This window comes from Ictalurus furcatus, chromosome 11 (assembly GCF_023375685.1).
Source record: "Ictalurus furcatus strain D&B chromosome 11, Billie_1.0, whole genome shotgun sequence".
NCBI classification, from domain to species: domain Eukaryota; kingdom Metazoa; phylum Chordata; class Actinopteri; order Siluriformes; family Ictaluridae; genus Ictalurus; species Ictalurus furcatus.
Window position 1 is genome coordinate 9,998,994 of NC_071265.1, and position 23,642 is coordinate 10,022,635.

Genomic DNA, 23,642 nt, shown 5'->3' on the forward strand with positions numbered 1-23,642 from the left:
TTTTTTCCCCAACTGTTTACATTCACTTAAGACATAACCGACTGTGTTTCCATGAATATATCGCCAGACCTGCATTTTGACATGATGTGTGCGTATTTATTTGACCATCCAAGCGTAATAAGCCACTTATTTCTGTGGCTTTCTGTGCGCGCGTTTCAAGTGTGCCAGGGAGACATTCATTAATTTCTTGTTATCTTAATTTTATGCTGACATCCCACCCTGCAAAAACTCATTTCAGATAGGTAGCTCCACCACCCCTGCAACCCATATATATATATGTTGTGCCTTTATTCTATTACAACTTCAATCAAGTCTACAGGGAATTTGGCCTCATAACGTAGGACATCAATAGAGTAGCTCCTTAGCAGCTAGCCAGCTTCTTTTTAATAACATTGGCTATCCTAATGAACAAATGACACCTGTTAAACTTACCTCAACATGTCTTTTATGTGTCTTTTATAGTCATTTCACCCACCATGGTCAATTGACAAGTCACTGTTGAAAACTTGCAAAACTGTTGTTGGTTTTGACCCCTATGAAGCAGGGGTACACTTTGGTGTAGTCTGATTTGAAGTGCGTTTTGTATTTTTTTTTTTTTGGAGCCACTGCCATGACGCTGCATGACACTACAGTGATACTAAACTACAGTGGTACACTGAACTGATGGATGAACTGAATAGAGAAAGAGGTCGACTTTAAAGCCCACCCACAAAGAAAACTGATAGTTCTAGCTAGCAGAAAGAGAGAACAATCAGGATACGCTCTCTGTCACTCTCTCACTCTTGTCACTCGCTCTCTGCTCCCTCTGGTCTCTCGCTCGCTCTCAAAAAAATCGATTTCTGGGATATTGCATATAATTTGTGGCCGTCAGGGAGCCGCTATCAGTATATGGGAGACTCCTGGAACTTCCGGGAGAGGTGGGATGTCTGTTTATGTTGTTATTTATTTTTTATCTTTCTTTTCATGTTACACTTGACGTGGACTCGACTGTACTCGGAAAAATTACCAAGTCCAAAGTGTCCAAGTCTGTGTCAAGTTCGAGTACATATTTACCTGAGTGCGTGACAAGTCAGAGTTCATTCATAATTGGACTCGAATCTGAGTCCAGGATCGAGAATCCCAACTCTATGTATTGAAGTAAAAAAAGTTACATAAAGGTTTGAATTAAAAAAGCCATTGAATTTTTAATATTAAAAATGAAAGACCATTCTATTCATAACAATGAGATATATTAGGTTGAGAACCACACATTTGTATTTTTTTTCTGCTTTTGCAGTGATCTGTTGATATTGTGAGATAGGTACACCCTCCAGAAAGACAGAGGCATTTATTAGCAGGAGATACAAAATGGCTCACCATGCTCCAGACTCGATTGCCTTTGCTTACCTCTGAATAGCCTGGATGTTAAACTTGAATTTTTTTGTGTTGAATTTTGCAATCTGAATTTTATTGGTTGAGTTTGAACACAAAAGTATTGACAAAAAGGGTGCCAATAATTGTTGCACACCTATATTTAAAGATTTTTTTTGATAAATCTGTGTTTTATGTTATGTGTTTTGTTATGATATCCATGAGAGCAGAGTATTTTTGTGATTTTTTGAACAAAAAATCAAAACATTAAATAATAAGGACAATTTTTCACAGCCTTCTTTGCTCATATTTACAAAAGGTGCCAATATTAGTGGAGAGCACTGTATGTACATCCACCATTAAACAAGGCCTACATCACCATGGCCTGAAAGACTGCCACACAAGGAAGAAGCCCCTATTCCAAGACAGATAAAGCCAGACTAAAGTTTGCAGGTGATCACCTAGACAAAAGACCCACCCTTTTGGAGGAGTGTTCTCTGCTTTGATTAAATAAAAATGGAACTCTTTGGTCATAATTATCAGCATTATTTATGGAGGAAAAAGGGGGTGAGGCTTTTAATCGGAAGAACACATCCCAACTGTTATGTATGGGGGTGGCAGCATCATGTTGTGGAGGTGTTTTGCAGCAAAAGGAGTAGGTGCACTTTAGAAAATAGATGGAATCATGAGGAAGGAGAATTTTCTTGAAATACTGAAGCAAAACCTCAAGACATCAGTCAGAAGTGTAAGACTTGATTGCAACCAAGTCTTCCAGCAGAACAAGCATAAAGCTCCTAAGCATATAGCTCCAAGTTGTAACAAAATGGCTGAAAGTATTTGAGTGGCCATCACAAAGCCCTGACCTGAATACCATAGAACATTGTGGACTGAACGGAAAAAGCATGTCTGAGCAAAGAGGCCCACAAAGCCACCTGAGTTGCACCAGTTCTGTCAGGAGTAATGGGCAAAAATTCCGTTTTGTATTGTGAGAAGCTTTTGGAAGGTTATCCGAAGTCAGTTCGTCACCAACCCTGTTCCTGGAGATCTACTTTACCTTCCTGAAGACTTTAGCTCCAACCATAATCGTGCCCACCATCGCCTTAAGAAGTTCTTGACCAACTTAAACAGGTATATTAAATTTTGGTTGAAGATGAAACCTGCGGCAAGGTAGATCTCCAGGAACAGGGTTGGTGACCACCACCCTAAGCATTTACTTCAAGTTAAGCAATGGCACCAAATATTAACTGTCACATAATGGAGGCTGAGATGGAAGCAAGAGCAAGTATGGCAGTTTAATAAAATAAACAAGTCCAAGGGATCAAGCAGAAATCAATAAAAAAGACAAGCAGAGGTCAGGCAATCAGTCCAAACAAGGCAAGGCTCAAAGTCAACGTCTTCATAACAGCAGAGACAAAATATACCTGCGTGTATACTTTGCAACGTCTGTGAGAGTCTCTTAAGTAGTGTGGTGTGATTGCGCTTGTAATTGGGAACAGGTGTCTCTGATTAGTTCTCAAGAGAAGGTGACGTGACATTGTGTAGGTTTGGGAGTTGTTTTCGTTGGCCATGTTTGTGGTGCATTCTGGGAAATGGAGTCACTGGTTTGCCAAGACATGGCATTAACAAAGTGTATGCAAACTTTTGGCCCACCGAGCATCTAATATAATAAATGAAAGCTGAAATAAATCTATTACTTAAACTATTATTTTGGAATGACCGATTATGGAAATAAAATAGATTCTCTAATTGACTCAATAAAGGTAATGTGTGGTAGCATGAATTGTGTGGCGTTGTGAAAAATTAGCCACGGTGTATGTAAACTTTTGGCCTCAACTAAGGGTAGGGGTACATGCTTTTGTCTGAGGTTACTTCAAATAAAGACAGTTATGGATGTGCACAGTGTTTTATAAAGGTGTTTAAGTCCATAATCAGGTAGAAAACTAAATGATTTTCCCACCTCACCTGCAGGTATATCAACTCTGTTCTATAGCAAGGTTATTATTCATTTTAGAATTTCAATAGGTCAGATTAAAACTTGATTTATAAATACAGGTGAGCCAAGTTTCCATCCTGAACTATTACAAATATCAGTAGTTCATAAAATAAATGCTGAAAGAACTGAATCAAACACTGAAAAGCAAGCTACCAAAATGAATAAAATTACATACAGCATTCTAGTGTGGGAATGAAAGTATACTGTATAATAACCTCCAAAAATGAAACAGTGATGTTTAAGGGTCTTTGAATAGCTAGATGTGTGGTTCATCTGTTCAGAACTCAGCATCTTGGTCAGTGGTTTATAATGCCTCTTGTATGTAATGAGCTGATAAAGATCTACATTTGCTCATACTGATTCATATTTACAAATGACATGTCACTAAACCTCATTATTTGTCTTTGAGTACAAGCTTCCTGTGTGCACAACTGGGATTATCAGTGTTATTTGCTATTGTTATTGCTAATACTTATGCTACTCTATTTGCTATACTTATTAATGGTACTGGTTGTAACTATTCAATCAAGCGTAGTTCAGACTGTTAAAATGCTATGCTTAAATTTACATGCAAGGCCAGACATGTGTTTGATAATATACTGCAGCTGGACCAAAAAAATTAAATTGATGAATAAGGAAGCTGTCGTTGGAATTCGCAGCTGCAACATGTAATTATATCATCTTAGTTTCACCTGGTGCCTGATTGCTATGTGTAGCAAAGTTACTATTGAGCCTTGGTTCTGCTTTGTTTCTTTGTACCTTTTGCTTTTGTTGTGAGAATTTAAATTTCTAAAAGCCCCAGAGTGTGATTTGTGTGTTCCTCCTTCTTATTATCTGTAACCGCATGCTGAGAGAGAGAGTTTGAGCTGTGCTTGAGCTTTTGTGATCATTGAGGATTAAAAAAATGTGCAGGGAAGAATGAAATTGGAGGAAAAAACTTTAATGGCAGTTCTGCATGGCAGTTATGTCCAAACTATTAACTGGTTGGGCAGATTTTACCGCTATTGCAGTTAGAGAGCCCCTTAAATGACTGTTTTTTAAGTCATAAAAACATTAGACATTGCCTATCTATAAGATCTGTAATGCATTTAATAGTGTGTATTGACCAATATAAAAGTTTTAAAATGATGGAATCATGTCTGTAACATTTATGTAATTCTGTGCTGTGAAGTGTTTCTGGTCCATCAGAGAGGTTCTCCTCTGACCCCACTCACCTGAGGTAAATCAACACAGACTACCTTCCACTTATAGTCCTAGATACTGAGGGGTAGTTGATAGGGCTGGACAATACAATGATATTGTCATGCGATGGAGACGAATGCAGTTGCAGGTTAGATTTTTATTTAACAAGAAACTGTCAATTCCAAAACATGAAGCAAAAACCATAAACAGGGACCGGCAGAAAATCAGGTGATGAGCAAGCAGAATGATGTAGGCAAATCCAAAATCTCAACAGCAAGGCAAGATCAAAAACCAGACCAGCAAGACACAATATGTAAGGCTTGGTAAGTCAGGTAAACATACAGTGAGCGGTATTTACTTAGTGAGGGTCCATATTTATAGGGTGTGTGTGTGTGTGTGAGAGAGAGAGAGAGAGAGAGAGAGAGAGAGTATGATAGGGAATAGGTGTGCATAGTTAGAACTCAGGTGACTGTGAATGTGTGTGAAAGTGTTGCACTGGGGATTGTAGTACATGGCGGCCATGTTTGTAGGCTGCGGTGTGTTCTGGGAGGTGGAGTTTCTGGTGGACTCTGGCACTTGCTTGACAGATATAATATTGATATAATGATAAACTGTCACAATACAATTTTGAGATTTTTTTTTTTATACATTACAATACAATTCAAACAACTCAATACAATAATACAATACATAAAATGAATCAATATTTTATGAATTAAAATAAAATTTGATTGGAAGCAGTTGATTTTATGTTTTGGTTTTATGTTTTAAAGTGTAACATGTTAACAGTGTAAAAATCTGTTCAGATGCCCCCCCCCCCTTTGGTGTAATTTAATTTAGTAGACATTACATATAAGTAATGAAGTCTGCCAGTACCATGTGATGAAAAACAGCCCCACACCATGATCCTTCCGCCTCCAAACTTCACTGTTGGTACAGTGTTTTTAGGGTGATGTGCAGTGCCATTTCTTCTCCAAACATGGTGTGTAGTATAACAGCCAAAAAGTTCAATTTTGCTCTCGTCTGACCAGACTACACTCTCCCAGTATTTCATGGGCTTGTCCAAATGAGTTGTAGCAAACTTTAAACGAGCTTGGACATGCCTTTTCTTTAATAATGGAGTCTTGCGGGGTGAGCGTGAGCAGTGGAGTGTATTGCCTATTGTTTTCTCTGTGACGATGGCACCTGCTGCCTCCATGTGTTTCTGGAGCTCTTTCCGAGTGGCCCTTGGCTCTTGGGCCACTCTTCTAACTATTCTTCTGACTCCCTGGTCAGAAATCTTGCGAGGAGCTCCGGTACATGGCCAGTTGATGACGGAGTGATTTTCATTCCACTTGCAGATAATGACCCAATTGGTGCTTATTGGAGGATTCAGAAGTTTTGAAATACATCTGTATCCGATTCCATCAATATGTTTCACAACAATAAGGTTCCACAGGTCTTGGGAGAGTTCTTTGCTTTTACCCATCATGAGATGTTTCTTGTGTGACACCTTGGTAACGAAAATCCTTTTTATAGACCATCAATTTACTAACCCAGCTGATATTAATTTGCACAGGAGGTATTTCATACTTACGGATTTCAGCTGGTTCCTTGCCTTACCTTGCCTTGGAGAACTGCTTTTTCTTAGCGTGTTCAATACTTTTTTCCTGTGTCATTCCACTTTATTACATATAACTTTACACATGTGACTTTAATGTTGTGAATTGTTTATATTTCCAGATTTCTTGAGTTTCTGATGTCTGGTGAGAATTTCATGTGAATAACCTTATTGGAAGTATATTTACTGAAATACATGTTGATGCATTCAATACTTATTTCCCCCACTGTATATATTTGTGTGTGTGTGTGTGTGTGTGTGTGTGTGTGTGTGTGTGTGTGTGCGTGCGTGTATAGTTGAATTTGGGGAAACCACTTGAAGCATCTGTTGTGTTGAACTATTTCAATTGCTTTTGTTTGATTTGTTCGTTGCAAACATCTGAAAGTCTGTACATTTTGATAATAAACCTGATTTGCAATTGGGTTTGAATAATTTTGATTGCAACTATATATAAACCCTGCCATATCCAGTCCGCTTTTACCGTATACATATATATGAATCTTATTCTTGTACTAAAGATGAAAGAAATATTTCAGGTATAAAAATGTGTAATATATTCCAAACACAGTACAAAATGACAACATTTTTAATCTTACAATATTGTTATATATATATATATATATATATATATATATATATATATATATATATATATATATATGTTTCATTTAATTTACCACAATTGTTATTAAGGGCTATACTGTTCTTCTAGTTATTTTCAGTATAAAAAATTATAGGATTTCTTAATAAAAATGATAAAACAACTTCCAGAAGTGAAATACACTAAGATTTATTAAAAAAAAAAAAATTATATGATACTGTACATGCTTCCTTGAAGCAGTGGTTGCCTAGGTAACCATTTCAATAATTACTACATGACATGGTGGATCCATATCCATTTTTAATATGCATTTACCATCAAATGCTGCATATTTCCTCTGAGAAGACATTAAACCATGCCATCAAATAATAATAATAATAATAAAAGAATCTGATTGGAAACTTTAATCGAATCTTTGTTACAGTTTATAGCATTTCATGACAAGGCTTATTATAATAAATCGATTATTGTGTCTTGCCTCTAGACATTTCCTGCTGAAAATATGAAATATCCTCTCCCTGTTAACCGGAGCAAAAACATACCTCTGTGGGGGGTTTTTTACAAACCAAAATGTGAGCCGTTTTGTCAGAGCAGAGTTGGAAGTTGTGAACATGTCCTCTCGCCTCTGCAGAAGCAGCTCTTGCGTCATGCAGTTTCCATAGCAGCCCAAGCCGTACTGAACTCACACACACACACACACACACACACACACACACAAATACACTGCTCTCTCACTCCGCTGCTCTGCGGTCTATGGGGAACCAGGCATGACTGTGGAAGACGGTGCAGCAATTTGCTTTGTAGTGTACTCAATAGATACACTTGATTTCACTAATGGAAGACATGTTTCATAAGCATTTGATGCTCAGAGCTGAAAGAGCTGTGCTTGTCTCCAATTAACATTTTTAAAAGGAGAAACAGCAGTTAAGAAACCTGTCTTAGCTGCGTTAATGCATCTCAAACTGTTTTGTAGTCTGAGGCCTTGCTGAGCTATGCGGCAAAAACGGGAAGCACGTAACCCCCATTCGGACATCTTGTATGGCTCGATATGAAACAAATATCATATTTTGTAAATTGGCAGGTTAATTACACAATTATAGGGGCTACTAACTTAAAAATAGCACATAAGGATGAAGTACTTGTGAATACAAAGAGCATAATGTGTTGCGAGAATTCAATAATCCAAGTAATTTGTCCAAATTTCTCCAAATTCCTCTCTTTACCTGCTTGTCTGCTTGTAACCACACATTCCCCGTTAACCCCCTTAAAAGATGTGTGTGCATGGTGAAAATGAAGTCTCCCAAGTCGTGACATGCCTGCGCTTAAAGCAAACTGTAAAACAATTGAAACAGCTAATATATAATTCCAGTAATTCATTAGTCGAATTTAGTAATCAACCAAACAATGTTTCTTGATGAATTATAATCATAATAATTCAATGAATCAAATTAGCAAGTGTCAGTTATTCATTCTTCATTCTGTATATAGAAATGAAACAGGCTTTTCAAAGTCATTAAAGCGTCATTAGAGTGCAAAAAGGCAGAATGCTCCACTTCTGTCAGCTATTACGCCGGTGTGTTTATGGTGAGATGTGTGCCATTATATTTGCTCTATTAGAAACGGTTGTCACCAGAGTTGTGATGCTGCCTGAGGTTTAGCGTTAGAAAGCAGATGGGTTATTGGATTGCAGATGTGGATAAGGGTTAAGAAGGAATCTTTCCAGGATCAGCCATAATGTGCATGTAGTCTTGTAAAAGACCGTACAAGCCTCCATTGTGATAAGAATGATATGAAATACGAAAGAAAACATTAGATTAAATGCAATGGAATAAAATTGAGAAATTTCTTATTGTATGACAGCTTATAGTATAGAGCTTATTGTAGAGACTGTAGAGCTTATACAACCCCAATTCCAAAAAAGTTGGGACAGTATGGAAAATGCAAAAAAAAAAAAAAAACCTAATAAAAAGAGTTATTTGAAAATTCTATTCCTCCTGTACTATATTGAAAACACATTAACACATTATTTGATGTTTTACTTCGTGAATTGAATTCATTTCTGAAAATATACACTCATTTCAAATCTGATGACTGCAACACACTCCAAAAAAGTTGGGCCAGTCCACTGTTTACCACTGTGTAACATCACCTTTTCTTTTAATAACACTTATTATGTGTTTGGGCGCTGATTGAAGACACCAGTTGGTTAAGTTTAGCAAATGAAATTTTCCCCCATTCATCCATTATGCATTTCTTCAACTGCGCACCGGTACAGGGCCTTCATTACCTTATTTTGCACTTCATAACGCACCACACATTCTCAGACAGGTCAGGACTGCATGCAGGCCATGCTAGCACCCGCACTCTGCTTACACAACCATGTGCTTGTAGTCTGGGCAGAATGTGGTTCGGTGTTGTCCTGCTCTGGATGGCAGCATATGTTGCTCGAAAATGTGTACATATCTTTCTGCATTAATGATGCCCTCACAGATGTGCAAGTTACCCATGCCATAGGCACTGACACACCCCCATACCATGACAGACGCTGGTTTTGGACCTGACGCTGATAACAGCTTGGATGGTCCTTTTCCTCTTTGGCCCAGAGACCACGACGGCTGTTTAGTCCAAAAACTATTTGAAATGTTGACTCTTCAGACTTCCAAACACGATTCCACTGTGCTACCGTCCATCTCAGATGAAAAGTCGGTGGCGCTTCTGGACAGTGTTGATGTATGGCTTCTGCTTTGCATAGTAAAGCCTTAACTTCTATCCTCTTTGATTTTTTTTTTTTAGAATTTTCCATACTGTTCCAACTTTTTCAGAATTTTTTTCTGTTTATAAAGCTGTTGTGTGTTGCAATGATAAACTGAACAGAATTAATTTTTCTCATATTTTCAAGCCAGTCTCCATCTACTGGTTGTTTAAAGGCAAGTGGAATGTTTTTTTTTTTTCACTATAGTGCGAAACACTAAGATTAAACCCTTTCTCTTGCACTCTAAACAATGTCTTGGAGCCTCTTCTAGGTCTACCCTAAAACCATGGCAGTACTGTCTGTGCACAGGGGACAGATTGAAGGTTTTCCCTTAAGAAACCACTCAAAACGTTTCTTAAAGGTGTGAAATGTTTCCCATATTCACGCAAAACAATGATCTCACAAAGGGATCTGGAATTACTTGTAAAAAAATATATTTTACTAGGCATCACTATGGCTTAGATGAGTAGTAATGCAATTATTTGCATTATCGGTCAGCATGTAGTGAATGCTTTGAGAACAGGCGTTCAATCATGTCATGCTGTGGCTGAACCCAGCATTAGTGCCATAGATGTTGATGCTGCAGTATATCAATAAGTATGTCTGCTCATACAAGTTAGAATGTCTGAAGCACTATGTGGAAGTGATGGCCAGCTTTCGGCTCACGGACCACTTGATCGTGTTCATTGGGTACCATAAGTAGACTTTCTAAAGACAGGCTAGCCCACTGGGTAAAGAATATGATTGCACAAGCATACCTGAATGAAGATCAGTAGTTGCTTTCTTCTACTAAATGCCTTTTTCACTGGTGAGTTCAAGTGATCCTCACCCTCAGTACAATACATTATTAATATTCTTATCCTTAGTTCTTATGCTCAATAGCGTACAGTAACAGTATCCTGAGTAATGTTCACCAACAGAAGAGACAAGTATTAAGTCTTTTAAGTAATTTTTCTCCTCAGTATACAGTGGTGCCTGAAAGTTTTAGAACCCTTTAGAATTTTTAATATTTCTGTATGAATATGTCCTGAAAGTAGACAAAGAGAACCCCATTAAACAAATAAGACAAAAATAGTATACTTAGTCACTTATTGATTGAGGAAAATGATCCAATGTTCATATCTATGAGTGGCAAAAGTATGTCACCCTCTGGGATTAGTAGTTAATTTGAAGGTGAAATTGGTCAGGTGTTTTCAATCAATGGGATGACAATCAGGTGTGAGTAAACACCCTGTTTTATTTAAAGAACAGGGATCTATCACAACAAATGTTTGTGGAAGTCTATCATGGCACAAACAAAGGAGATTTTTGAGGACCTCAGAAAAAGAGTTGTTGATGCTCATCAGGCTGGAAAAAGTTAGAAAACCATCTCTAAAGAGTTTGGACTCCACTAAGTCACACAGTGTACAAATTGAGGAAATTCAAGACCATTGTTACCCTCCCCAGGAGTGGTCGACCAACAAAGATCACTCCAAGAGCAAGACGTGCAATAGTCCACGAGATCACAAAGGAACCCAGGGTCACTTCTAAGCAACTAAAGGCCTCTCTCACATTGGCTAATGTTAATGTTCATGAGTCCACCATCAGGAAAACACTGAGCAACAATGGTGTGCATGGCAGGGTTGCAAGGCGAAAACCACTGCTCTCCAAAAAGAACATTGCTGTCCATCTGCATTTGTTAAAGATCACTTGGACAAGCCAGAAGGCTATTGGGAAATGTTTTGTGGATGGATGAGACCAAAACAGAATTTTTTGGTTTAAATGAGGAGTGTTATGTTTGGAGAAAGGAAAACACTGCATTCCAGCACAAGAACCTTATCCCATCCGTGAAACATGGTGGTGGTAGTATCATGAATTTTGCTGTATCTGGGTGTGGACGGCTCGCCATCAGTGATGGAACAATTAATTTTGAAGTATACCAGCGAATTCTAAAGGAAAATGTCAGGACACCTGACTGTGAACTGAATCTCAAGAGAAAGTGGGTCATACAGCAAGACAACGACCCTAAGTCCTTCTACCAAAAAATGGTTAAAGAAGAATAAAGTTAATGTTTTGGAATGACCAAGTCAGTGTTGTGGAAGGACCTGAAGCAAGCAGTGTGAGGAGACCCACCAACATCCCAGAGGAATGGGCTAAAATTCCTCCAAGTAGATGTTCAGGACTAATAAACAGTTATGGGAAACGTTTAGTTGCAGTTATTGCTGCACAAGGGGGCCAGATACTGAAAGAAAAGGTTCACATACTTTTGCCACTCACAGATATGTAATATTGGATTATTTTCCTCAATAAATAAATGACCAAGTATAATGTTGTTGTCTCATTTGTTTAATTGGGTTCTCTTCATCTACGTTTAGGGCTTGTGTGAAAATCTGATGTTTTATGTCATATTTATGCAGAAATATGGAAAATGCTAAAGGATTCACAAACTTTGAAGCACCACTGTATAACAGTATTAGCATGTGAGTGATTTCCAGCTTCAAATGAATAAAATTGAGTGAATCTAGTCTTCAGTATGAAGCAATATTAACATTCTGAGTGATCCTCAGTCTTAATAAACTATGGCATTTGCCCTATTTGTTTGTACTATCTGGAATTGCCTGGTAAGGTATGTTGCACAACATGGTTGTTTACCATTTGGAACATATTTTGGAATTTTAGCAAACATTGGTATGTCTACCCAAAAAGTTTCTCAAATTTAGACACAGGTTCTAAAAAATAATTCTTCTGGTAAATATTCTGAAGAGAAGCAACAAAGTAACTCAATAAGAAGAGTGTCTGAAAGGACATATAATGATAATGACTCTGGAAAACACAGTTGAGAAAACTAGAATGAAAACACCCAAAACTGAATTTTTCCCAATTTTTAAAGGCTTGTTTCATTTAGGTTTTATTGTACGTGGGTAAAAAAAAATCTAAATACATTTTCTATATTACATGCATTTGCTTTAAATTTACACGTATTTAATGGCTCCTTGAATGACTGAAGGAACCTGAAGCCCTGTATTTGTGTGGAAATACCAGGGTGTATGTAGTTCACACTAGCTGGCTCAAGTACTGTTCCATATTGACACCTGCAGAGTGTCAAATCAGTGAACCTGGAAACAGGTGAGAAACACATTGCCGAGTGTGAACTATCTGCCCTCTTATCTTACTTTATTTTTGATAACTTTATCTTTTCAGCTGTGCTCTTGTCCTGTATGATACAATACTAGTCTGTGTCTAGACTTTTTGTGCTTTTTGTGTCATTTTGATGCATTTGAATTAGACAGTTTTTCTGTTTAGTTCTGTTTCTGTTTATTTGTTAAAATGATGGAAATGGAAGAAAATGGAGGCCACAGTTGAAAGCATGGGTTAAGTTTAGATTAATTTCTGAGTGAACCTGGCATGAAAAATAAGATGCTGAGAGTCATCTTTTATTCAGCAGTGGTACAGACAGAAACTTATAACATTAGCTCTCTAGCAGCTGGCCATTATTGGCTATAGATGGGGGGAAATTGATAAAATAAAAATCTGTTATCTATAATCTGTTTTGCAACTTCTCCGTAGCACTAATGCTCAAAATATTGATACTTCTTACTAGATTCAGAGCAATTCTAGCTAAACATGGTGAAGTACACAGAAATTTGCAGTTAGCACTGATTTAGTAGTTAGCCTGCTGTGTTTTTGTTTTCCATGATATTCCTAAGGTAAAGAGGATGTTTCTCTCTATCCCAGTTTTGTTAGTGCTTGTTTACACCTTGAATATTTCAGTGTTTAATTTTATTTTGAGGGAATGGACTTTACAGTTTATTTAGTTCTTCAGTACAAAATACAAAATGTTCAGTCAATTGACAGATTTATTAACTTCTAATTTGGTCTTTGTGATTTGTGAAACTTAATAGGCAAATAATATTATATGTAATGTATCTCTGTTTAGAGTCTGTTTGTGTTTTTACAGTTTGAGTTGTAGTAGGCTGAAACTCATATCTGGTGTCCTATTTATTATCATATATAAAGGCATGCACAGTTACCGTACACTAAAGATGCATCTTTCCAATATTTCGTGCTCTTTCATGTGCCTAGTAGTAAATCTGTAACAACCTGTCACAGAGCTGTTGAATCATCGATTCTGATTGGTCAGAAGGTGTTGATTAATTTTCTATTACAGCATGGCTCAGACACTATTTCCGACTGCAAGACAAATCACAGGCATCATATTAATGTGCTTTTTCTAATATAGTATTGTTTCTATAGTAACAACTTAGATAGATACTTCTTTGGCAGATACTGATATAACTTAAACAGTTAAAATTAAACCTTAATTAACAAAGAAAAATTGTTGACATGGTGAAGCATTTATGGATAGAATCTGTTGTGTGACCGTGTAACAGTCAGGAAGCTGCATGGTTTTGTCTTTAATTCATGTTGTTCATGAATTAAATTTAAAAATCATCATTGTTGGTGTTGCAGTACTGCTGCAGTATAGATGAATGGATGGATGGCTAAATGGATGGATGGTTGGATGGATGTGTAACGTATCGGGGACTGGAGGCAGATGCAGGTGCAGATCAAAAGTCTTTATTAAACATAAAACACAAAACCAAAGTAAACGCGGTCTTCACCGGGAAACGAGAACATTCGAGGCATGGAAACAAACGCTACGACCAATACAAAACTACAACCAATATAACTATATAAACTATACAGTACTGAGCCCCGTGCTCAGTAACCAAGGCGTTTAAATCCCAAACATAATCAAACTCAAAACATAGACACCTGTGGCAAATGAAAGTCACTTCAATAAGTGCTCAGCCGAAAGCGAGCGAACCAAAACAAAGTCATGTGACTCATCCGAAGACGAGCCACAGTGGCATCTGCTGGCCGTATCGTCACAGAACACCCCTCCAAACGGTGCTCCTCCCAGAGCACCAAGAAACCCCCTCCAACGGAGGTCCTGGGCCCCTGTACGAACTGTCTCTCGCTGCCACAGAAAGCAAGTCAGCCTCCGTCGGACAGCAGATGGGCGGAGCAGTACCCCCACCGGGGTTGAAAGTCAGGGCACCACCCCCGGCGGCATGAGAATGCTGGGCGCCGCCCCCGGCGGCTCTGGAATGTAGGGCACCGCCCCCGGCGGCACTGGCACTGGAAGGCTGGGCGGCGTCCCCAGCGGGACTGGAGGGCTGGGCGGCATCCCCAGCGGGACTGGAGGGCTGGGCGGCCGGGCAGGGCAGTGGGACTGCCTCCTCGGCTGGGCTGGACAGCAGGACAGATCCCTCGGCTGTGCAGGGCAGCGGGACGACCTCCTCGGCTGGGCTGGACAGCAGGACAGCTTCCTCGGCTGTCGGGAGCTCCCCCGCAGAGACCTCCCCGTAGGCCTCAAGCTGCAGCCCTGAGGTCACCATGTTACCCTCAGGCCGGGGCTCCACAGCTGAGACCTCCCCGTAGGCCTCAAGCTGTAGCTCTGAGGTCGCCCTGTTGACCTCAGGCGGGAGCTCCACAGCTGAGGCCTCCCCGTAGGCCTCAGGCTGGAGCTCTGCTGTCTTCGTTGCCCCCTCCCAAAAAATTTCTGGGCCAGCCTTCACCTCTGGACTGCGCGGCGTGGTGCAATTCCCCTGCAGTGGGAAGCCCCAGATACTCAGGCCACTTTGCTGGCTGCATGGCGCTGTACAGTTCCTCTGCGGTGGGAAGCCCCAGATGTTCCGGCCGCTTTGCTGGCTGCGTTGCACGGTGTGGTTCTCCGGTGGCGGGGAACGGGGTAAAGGGCGCGGGGGGTGGCATGGCGCGTAGCACAGCTTGCAGCTGTCTCTGTTCAGCGATCATGTGCTTGAGCCAAGCAAGTTCCTCACTGAGCTGTTGGTTGCACTCCCCAAACGACGCGGATGGTGGCGTGGCGCATGGACCGGCTCGCTGCAGCAGTCTTTGTTGCGCGATCTGGTGAGTGAGCCGCGGCAGTGCTTCGTCCAGTGCACTTTGCTTCTCCCAGAACACTCGGTCCAACTCCACGCTCATCTTCTGCCTGATCTGCTGCTTCCGTGTTAGGCTCAGTATTCTGTAACGTATCGGGGACTGGAGGCGGATGCAGGTGTAGATCAAAAGTCTTTATTAAACATAAAACACAAAACCAAAGTAAACGCGGTCTTCACAGGGAAACGAGAACATTCGAGGCATGGAAACAAACGCTACGACCAATGCAAAACTACAACCAATATAACTATATAAACTATACAGTACTGAGCCCCGTGCTCAGTAACCAAGGCGTTTGAATCCCAAACATAATCAAACTCAAAACATAGACACCTGTGGCAAATGAAAGTCACTTCAATAAGTGCTCAGCCGAAAGCGAGCGAACCAAAAAAAAGTCATGTGACTCATCCGAAGACGAGCCACAGTGCCATCTGCTGGCCGTATCGTCACAGGATGGATGGAAGGATGGAAGGATGGATGGATTTGTTAAATATACTGTGTGAGTTGTATAAACCTCATAAAATACTTCATTAATAAACTAAAAACCATACGCATTCATGCTGTTTTAGTGAAATGATGTGTAATTTCTCTTTACCAGTTTTGTAAATGGTGGCTGCTGTTTGGTCTTGTAATGCACTTGTCTTTTTCCTACAGTTTTAACCATACGTTTGTTTATCCCACCAGAGCCATAATTGTTCTTTTGAGTAGGTCATGTCTTAATTATTGCAGTCCTACATTTGCATGTAAAAAACAAAAGCATCATGTATTAGCTTTCCAATCTATCACTTATTCCCTTATGCCTGCTCACACACGTCTCAGAGAGCCTCACATTTCTATCCCTGGAGATTTTGCACATCCATCAATAGCCCTGCTCTTGTTCTCTCTTGTTCTTCATCAGGACAGCAAAGTTGTTGATTAAAATAAGAAATGTTTGTTGTGTTGATGTACCGTTGCATTTCGCTTGAATCCCAGGAGGGTCACCTCTGAGTCAGAGAAACTTTCCTGATTTGTTTTTGAGATTTTTTTTATCACCATTTCTGAGTTTAATATCCAGAACACAAATTTACATCATGATGCTTGTCCTTTTGCTCAAATTAAGGAAGATTAAAAATCCCATGTTTTTCCAAGAAACTTTTTGTAATGCACAATTTTTCTTCCCTTGTGTGCAGTTCCAGTGCAGCTTTCTGCAGCGTGACTGATAGGATTTTTGCCCACTAAAGACAGAAATGATCATTCTTTCCTGTTTTATAGCTGGCTATTTTCTACAACGACACAGTTGGCAAGTAATTAAGCAGTGCTTGCAGTTCAGTTTACAGTTTTATGGTTGTGACTTGAGGCTCTAAGTCCAGTGTTAATTGCATTTAAGTTTGTCATGGATAGTTATGAAAGCTGGTTTGGCATGGTTAGCTTTTATTGAATTATTTTTTATGAAGGGAGGCATTGAAGAATAGCAAAGCAGATGTGAATGGAAATATTGTAGATCACCTAATAAAGCCTGTCATAAAGAAACATAGTGGCATTAAGATTAAGTGATTACAGCAATTACAAAAAAGGGAAAACGGCATAAACTGCAATACCGTTAGTTCCTCTATACTGATTTCATTGTGTTGTATTTATAAAACCTTCCACTGTTTCTGTAAGAGGTGTGGTAGTCTTTTTTTCAGATTTGTTCTAAATATCAAAGCAATATGTCACATTTATTGCATTTGCATGTCTTACAATGTAAATATCTCTGGTGTAAAGGGAAGACCACCATCTTACATGACAAGTCATGAAGGATCACTGATGGGAACTTTCTGATGGAATGTACTGCACATCCACTCTGTTAATTACATATATTTATGAATCATGGACAGTTATGAAATCTGGCATTGATTCATCGCAGCTGGCTGTTATTTTAAATGGAACCCCATTTCTTAGGATGTGAGGCATGGTGAGATTGTAGGCTGCTGATTAATCACTACTGATTACAGTCACTGCATGATACTAAGAGGACAAATGTATAGAAAATATTCAAATTATTATTTTTTTGTCTTGTGTAATGCTTGATAAACTTCCAGCAGTTTGATTTTAATGTGTTCTGTGATCATTCTTATTTGTATTATTTGAATACAGGGTGTCCCAAAAGTCTCCATACATAGGGGATATTAACACTTTTTAGCCAAATGTCTTCCAAAATATTTCATACTTAGTTTGTATTATATATATATATATATATATATATATATATATATATATATATATATATATATATATAATATATAATATATAATATAATAATATATATATATATATATATATATATATATATATATATATATATACATATATACATATATATATATATATAATTTTTTTTTTCCAGATAGCCTTTAAGAATGCCTTTGACAAAAGAAGAACGTATTGAAATCATTCTCATGGCTGGATCGGGAAGGTTGCGATGGACTTTAACAGGAAACATGGCGAGCACATCACACACACACTGCTGCTAAACTTATTAACAAATTCAAAAAGACTGGAAGTGTTGTAGACCGACCGAGAAGTGGACGTCCACGAACACCCACTGAGGAAGGCACAACCGACATGGTGCTGTCTTACATAGTCCCCAATGTATGGGGACTTTTGGGACACTCTAGTTCTCTGGGTATTAGTGAAGAGAGATGGCATTATTTTAATTACATATTGCTACAGATTATTTTTGGTGCCCTGGTGCCCAGTGATATTAGATGGGAAGGCTAAAATGTAATATCTGTTAATAGCTCAACAATGAAATGTTAATGCATTATACCATTATCTCTCATCAATGGCAAATAATAATTAAATGGAGATCAAATCTAGAAGTTGTTTCACTCTGTGCGCATGGATCTACAGTCTGGGCTAGAAAGAAATCAGCACCAGCCTTGCTTCTTCATACAATTATAAGTACTTATATCTTACTCCCTGTGGTGGTGCTGTTGTGCTTGGTTCCACAAAAATCAAAAATAATATACCTTAAGCCATTTGTTAACAGCTAAGTGTCACGGTTCAAAGTTGGGGACGGAAGCAAGCGCAGATTCTTAAACATTTAATAATAAACAAACATACGAAACACTGTGGCAAAGACAAAATATGGCAGCATAGACAAAGGTATAGTGAGACGATAACATGAGACAAAGAAAGCAGTGCAAACAGTGGCATATATACTATTGTGCTCATTAACTGAAACATAAATCAGGTGCAGGTGGTCATGTGACACTGATGAGTATGGTGCAGTGGTTGCTGGGAAATGAAGTCCAGAGTTCCCTCCTTGATATATGACAGAAACCCTCCCCTCAAGGGCGCTTCTCCTGGAGCGCACAAAATGCAGTCCCTCCCTATGGCGGTCCTGACCCCATGGGCAAAATGTCCCCAGCGGAACCAGGAGACTGAACGGCATCCTCAGCGGAACGGGTAAGCAGAGCGGTGTCCTCAGCGGAACGGGAAAGCAGAGCGGCGTCTTCAGCGGAATAGGAAAGCAGAGCGGCGTCCTCAGCAGAACGGGAAAGCAGAGTGCCGTCCTCAGCGGGGCTGGAGCTCAGAGCGACGTCCTCTGTGGGGCAGGACAGTGGGACAACTTCCTCAGCAGGGCAGGAGAGGGGAGTGATGTTCTCCGCGAGGCCCGAGGGAAGCTCCAAGATTTCCGCGAGGCCATAGAGGGGAGCGAGGTTCTCCGTGAGGACAAAGAGGGGAGTGAGGTTCTCCGCGAGGCCAAAGGGAGGAACAATGCTCTCCGCAAAGCATGAGGGGGAAACGATGCCCTCCGTGGAGCAGGAAGGGGGAGTGACATACGGCACGCAGCAAAGAAGAGGAACGGCAGGTAGGCAGGTAGGCTGAGCAACGTCCTCAGCTGAGCAGGTAGCAGAGCGACGTCCTCAGCCGAGCAGGTAAGCAGAACGACGTCCTCAGCTGAACAGAAAGGCTGAGTGGCATCCTCAGCCGAGGAGGAAGGCAGAGCGACGTCCTCAGCCGGGCAGGAAAGCAGAGCGAAGTCCTCAGCTGAGCAGGTAGGCAGAGCGACGTCCTCAGCCGAGCAGGAAGGCTGAGTGGCGTCCTCAGCTGAACAGAAAGGCTGAGTGGCATCCTCAGCCGAGCAGGAAGGCAGAGCGACATCCTCAGTCGGACAGAAAAGCGGAGTGCCTTCCTCAGAGGAGCGGTAAATCCGAGCAATGCCCTCAGCGGTGCAGAAAAGCAGGGCGAGTTCCTCAGCAGAGCAGGCAAGCACAGTGCCGTTGTGCGCGGGGTTGGCGAACAGAGGGGAGCACTTGGGTATATCGGGACACGGAGCAACATCCTCAGCCAACCAGGGTGACTGAACGATGTCCTCAACTGATCCGAAAGGCTGAGCGGCGTCCTCAGATGAGCAGGGAGGACTCATGTTCTCCACTGACTCTGTCCGCTGGACCAGATCCACAATAGGGGAGGGAGGGTGGGAGAAGCACCAGCCCAGTCAACAGGCTCCCACTTGTACCCGGACTCCTCCATGTCCTCCTGCTGTTACGTAGCGCAGCTTGGTGCTCCTCGTCCTGCTGGTGTGGCGTAGTGTAGTGTAGTTCTCCGCGAACATAGGTGGTAGAGTGAAGCCCAGGTATTTCATGATTATCTGCTGCTTCCGAGTTATAGGTCTCACGTTCTGTCACAGTTCAAAGTTGGAGACGGAAGCAAGCGCAGATTCTTAAACATTTAATAATAAACAAACATACGAAACACTCTACAACTAGGAAACAAAACACTGTGGCAAAGACAAAATACAGCAGCATAGACAAAGGTATAGTGAGACGATAACGTGAGACAAAGAAAGCAGTGAAAACAGTGGTATATATACTAGTGTGCTCATTAACTGAAACGTAAATCAGGTGCTGATGGTCATGTGACACTGATGAGTATGGTGCAGTGGCTGCTGGGAAATGAAGTCCAGAGTTCCCTCCTTGATATATGACACTAAGCTGTTATGAAAAATGAAACCTTATATTGATGTCTATTTTTTTGCTAGCCCATTTATACCAGCTCTCCCGGTGATGCCCTTGTTTTTGTGTGGAAAAGCTAAGTCGTGCCCTCTCTGTCTGACCTACAGTGCAGTGTCTGGAGATGACTACCAAGAGGAAGCTCATCGGGCGCCTGGTGCCATGCCGATGCTTCCGTGGGGAGGAGGAGGTCATCTCCGTGCTGGATTACTCACACTGCAGCCTGCAGCAGGTGCCCAAGGAGATCTTCAGCTTCGAGCGTACTCTGGAGGAGCTCTACCTAGACGCTAACCAAATCGAAGAGCTTCCCAAGGTACTTCACAAAGCTCATGCTCTTTTCTTTCATTAGCATTCATGTCAGTGGTAAATGAATACTGCATGGCCAAAAGTTTGTGGACATTTGACCATCAGACCCATACATGCTTTTTAAACATTCCAGTCCAGATTTAGTCCCTCTTTTTGCTGTTACAATAACTTCAACACTACTGGGAAGGCTTTCAACTAGGTTTTGGAGCTGAGGAGACCTGGGGTGCAGTCTGCGTTCCAGTTCATCCGAAAAGCTCTGTGCATGGCACTCAAGTTCTTCTACACCAACCTTGACAAACCATGTGTCCATCTCGCTCTGTGTACAGAGGCATTGTCATTCTGGAACATGTTTGTGCTGTTTAGTTCCATTGAAGGGAAATTGTAATTCTACAGTATACAAAGACATTCTATACATGTCTGTGCTTTCAATTTTGTGACCACTGTTTGGGGAAGAACCATATAAGGGTGTGATGGTCAGATGTCCACAAACTTGTCACCATATAGTGTATTTCCAAAACCATTTTTTTAAAATAAAAGGACTCTTGGTCACAGTGAGAAACTTTAATAACACTTACACTCATATGGAATTATTCAAAGCGGATATGTATTTTCTGGGCTAGAGACATTTGTTCATCTTTTGTCATGGTAATTATGCTAATGCTCACTGTCATTATATGCAATTTTGGTGATTTAATATTTTTAGCAGCACTTATGTCAGTGTAGTTTTGAATCTATTCAACACAACTTCAGAATGGTCTCTGTCCTGAGGGTATTTGTCTACATTCAGCTTTTTCCATGATAACTGTACAATCATATACAGTTATATCAGTATCAGACCTGTTTGGCTCTTACTGCTATTTATTTTTAAACTGTAGCTTTTTTTTTTTTTTTAAACTTGCTATAGCATAATAAGATTTGGTTTTACAGTGTCCTGTTAAAAAAATGTAAGGATTTGAACTTGTGTTATGACAGCTTTTTCAATATATTTGTGTTACTTTCTCTAACACAACATGTGCGTTTTAGTTGTTGATATTCATGGCTCAGGGTTGTTGTGGAAATATTTCTTTGAGGCAATGCTTCAGGCCCTAAATCCGATACAGTAGGCTCTAATCCAGTTAGCAGTCAAGTAAATTTCATGCAGTGAAAACAAACATTGCTTTGTGAAAGGCAAAAATAGTTCAGTTAAACATCCATCTTGAAGATTTGCTCAAGGTGTTTATAATCCTCCACACATTAACGGGAAATTAGGGTATGTTTTAGAGGGAAAACCTGTGGACATGCATTTTTAAAAAAATTTTTTTGCACTCATTCTCTTTGCTATTCACAGTCAAGTTTCTGAAAGGCTGTTTCCAGATGTGTATTCATGTCTGGCCTTGTGAGACGAGGAAGAATTGCTCATTCAGAACCTTGGACAGCTTTTGACTTTAATACCTTTTGTTTTCCACAAAGCATAAAAACCTATATATCTGTTTTTGTCAGTTCTCAATTTTTTAATTTTTTTTCATTATTACATTCTTAAATTCGATTTCAATCAATACGCTGGAAGATTCTGAATGAACAGACAGTTATGCAAGCTGGGAAAGCTCTGGGTTTTGTGCCCATATGACTCATCAGTGAAAAGCTTAAAAAAACCCTTTTGAGTGGAATTAAGTGCTCCTTTTATATGAGTGGTGATCTTATGGGATTGGCGCCTTTGGATCGCATGTTCTTCTTCTGCTCATTACACCTTCTTCAGTCTAAAATCGCTTTTAAACCATAATAATGCTGTGTTTAGGTAATATTTTCATTCTAACTAATGCTTTCTGAATGCACAAATGTATATGTAGAATTTTGAGCACTGTCAACATTATATCAATGATGATAAAATAAATTATACTGTAGAATTTTTTAATCCTGGAATCTGATTAGTCAGAAGGTGTTTATTAATTTTCTATAACAGCAGTGCTGATGGTAGTTTTGGCTGTAAATCAAATCATAGTTTATATTAATGAGCTTGTTCTAATATGTGATTGTTTCTATAGTAACAGCTCGTTCACAGGGACTTGTACTGACACTCCAGATAATCCAAAATGTCAAAATGGATTTACAAATGTGTTGTTATTTTAGAAAGATAAAACTATACTCAGGGATTAGGTGAAGCTTTCTGTAAAAAGATGTTTATTTAACATTTATGGAAGGAGAACTTTGCACTTTTCTATTTTCTCAGTAACATGATAAGCTGTGTAGTGTTTTGTTGTTGTTGTTGTCGTCTTATTAACTTCAACAGAAAAAAAAAATAGAGGCTGGTGAGGTTATAGCTGCTATAATATAAGTGAAACAGGAGCTATCTTGACTCGTAGGCATTCCATGACATTAAATGTAACTGTGATTAGTTCGACTGAATGACGATTTGTTCATTATGGAATTAAAAAATGTAATTATTGGCAAATTGCTGTGGTATAAGAGGAATAAACCACTTTGGGCTGTGCTGTTATAGGAAAAACATAGGGGTGGTACTGATTGGGCTATATCATACCAAACCATTGTGGATTATTTTCCTGTAACAGCACCCCTAGTTGTGTTTTATATCTTACAGGATAAAGTAACGGTTGTATGATTGTGCATTTGAGTACATATACAGTTACTTATAGTACTTAAGTTAACTTATATTAAAGATATAAGGTCAGCACACCTGAAATTGTCCCTTTTTTCTGTTTCTATCTATCTGTCTATCTATCTGTTAGCAACTCTTCAACTGTCAAGCCCTGCGAAAATTGAGTATTCCTGATAACGACCTTTCAACCCTGCCAACCACCATCGCTAGCCTTGTAAACCTGAAGGAATTAGATATAAGTAAAAATGGTATGTTCTTCATTTCTGCATATCCTGATCTGTTGATTTATGATATCAAATGTAATGTGCTTACTGTGTAATTACGTTCCAAATACTGTGTGTTG

General features: G+C 39.8%; 1 protein-coding gene across 5 annotated transcripts in view; it reads left to right on the forward strand.

Annotated features, from left to right (window-relative positions):
* The window catches only part of lrrc7 (leucine rich repeat containing 7), a 132,239-nt gene that overhangs the window by 65,378 nt on the left and 43,219 nt on the right, over positions 1-23,642 (forward strand). For all 5 annotated transcript variants that reach the window (XM_053635926.1, XM_053635929.1, XM_053635925.1 and 2 more), the window contains exons 2-3: positions 20,511-20,713; positions 23,430-23,547. In XM_053635926.1, the coding sequence (XP_053491901.1) occupies positions 20,525-20,713; positions 23,430-23,547 (307 nt within the window). In that variant the 5' untranslated portion in view covers positions 20,511-20,524. The remainder of the gene's footprint in view (positions 1-20,510; positions 20,714-23,429; positions 23,548-23,642) is intronic.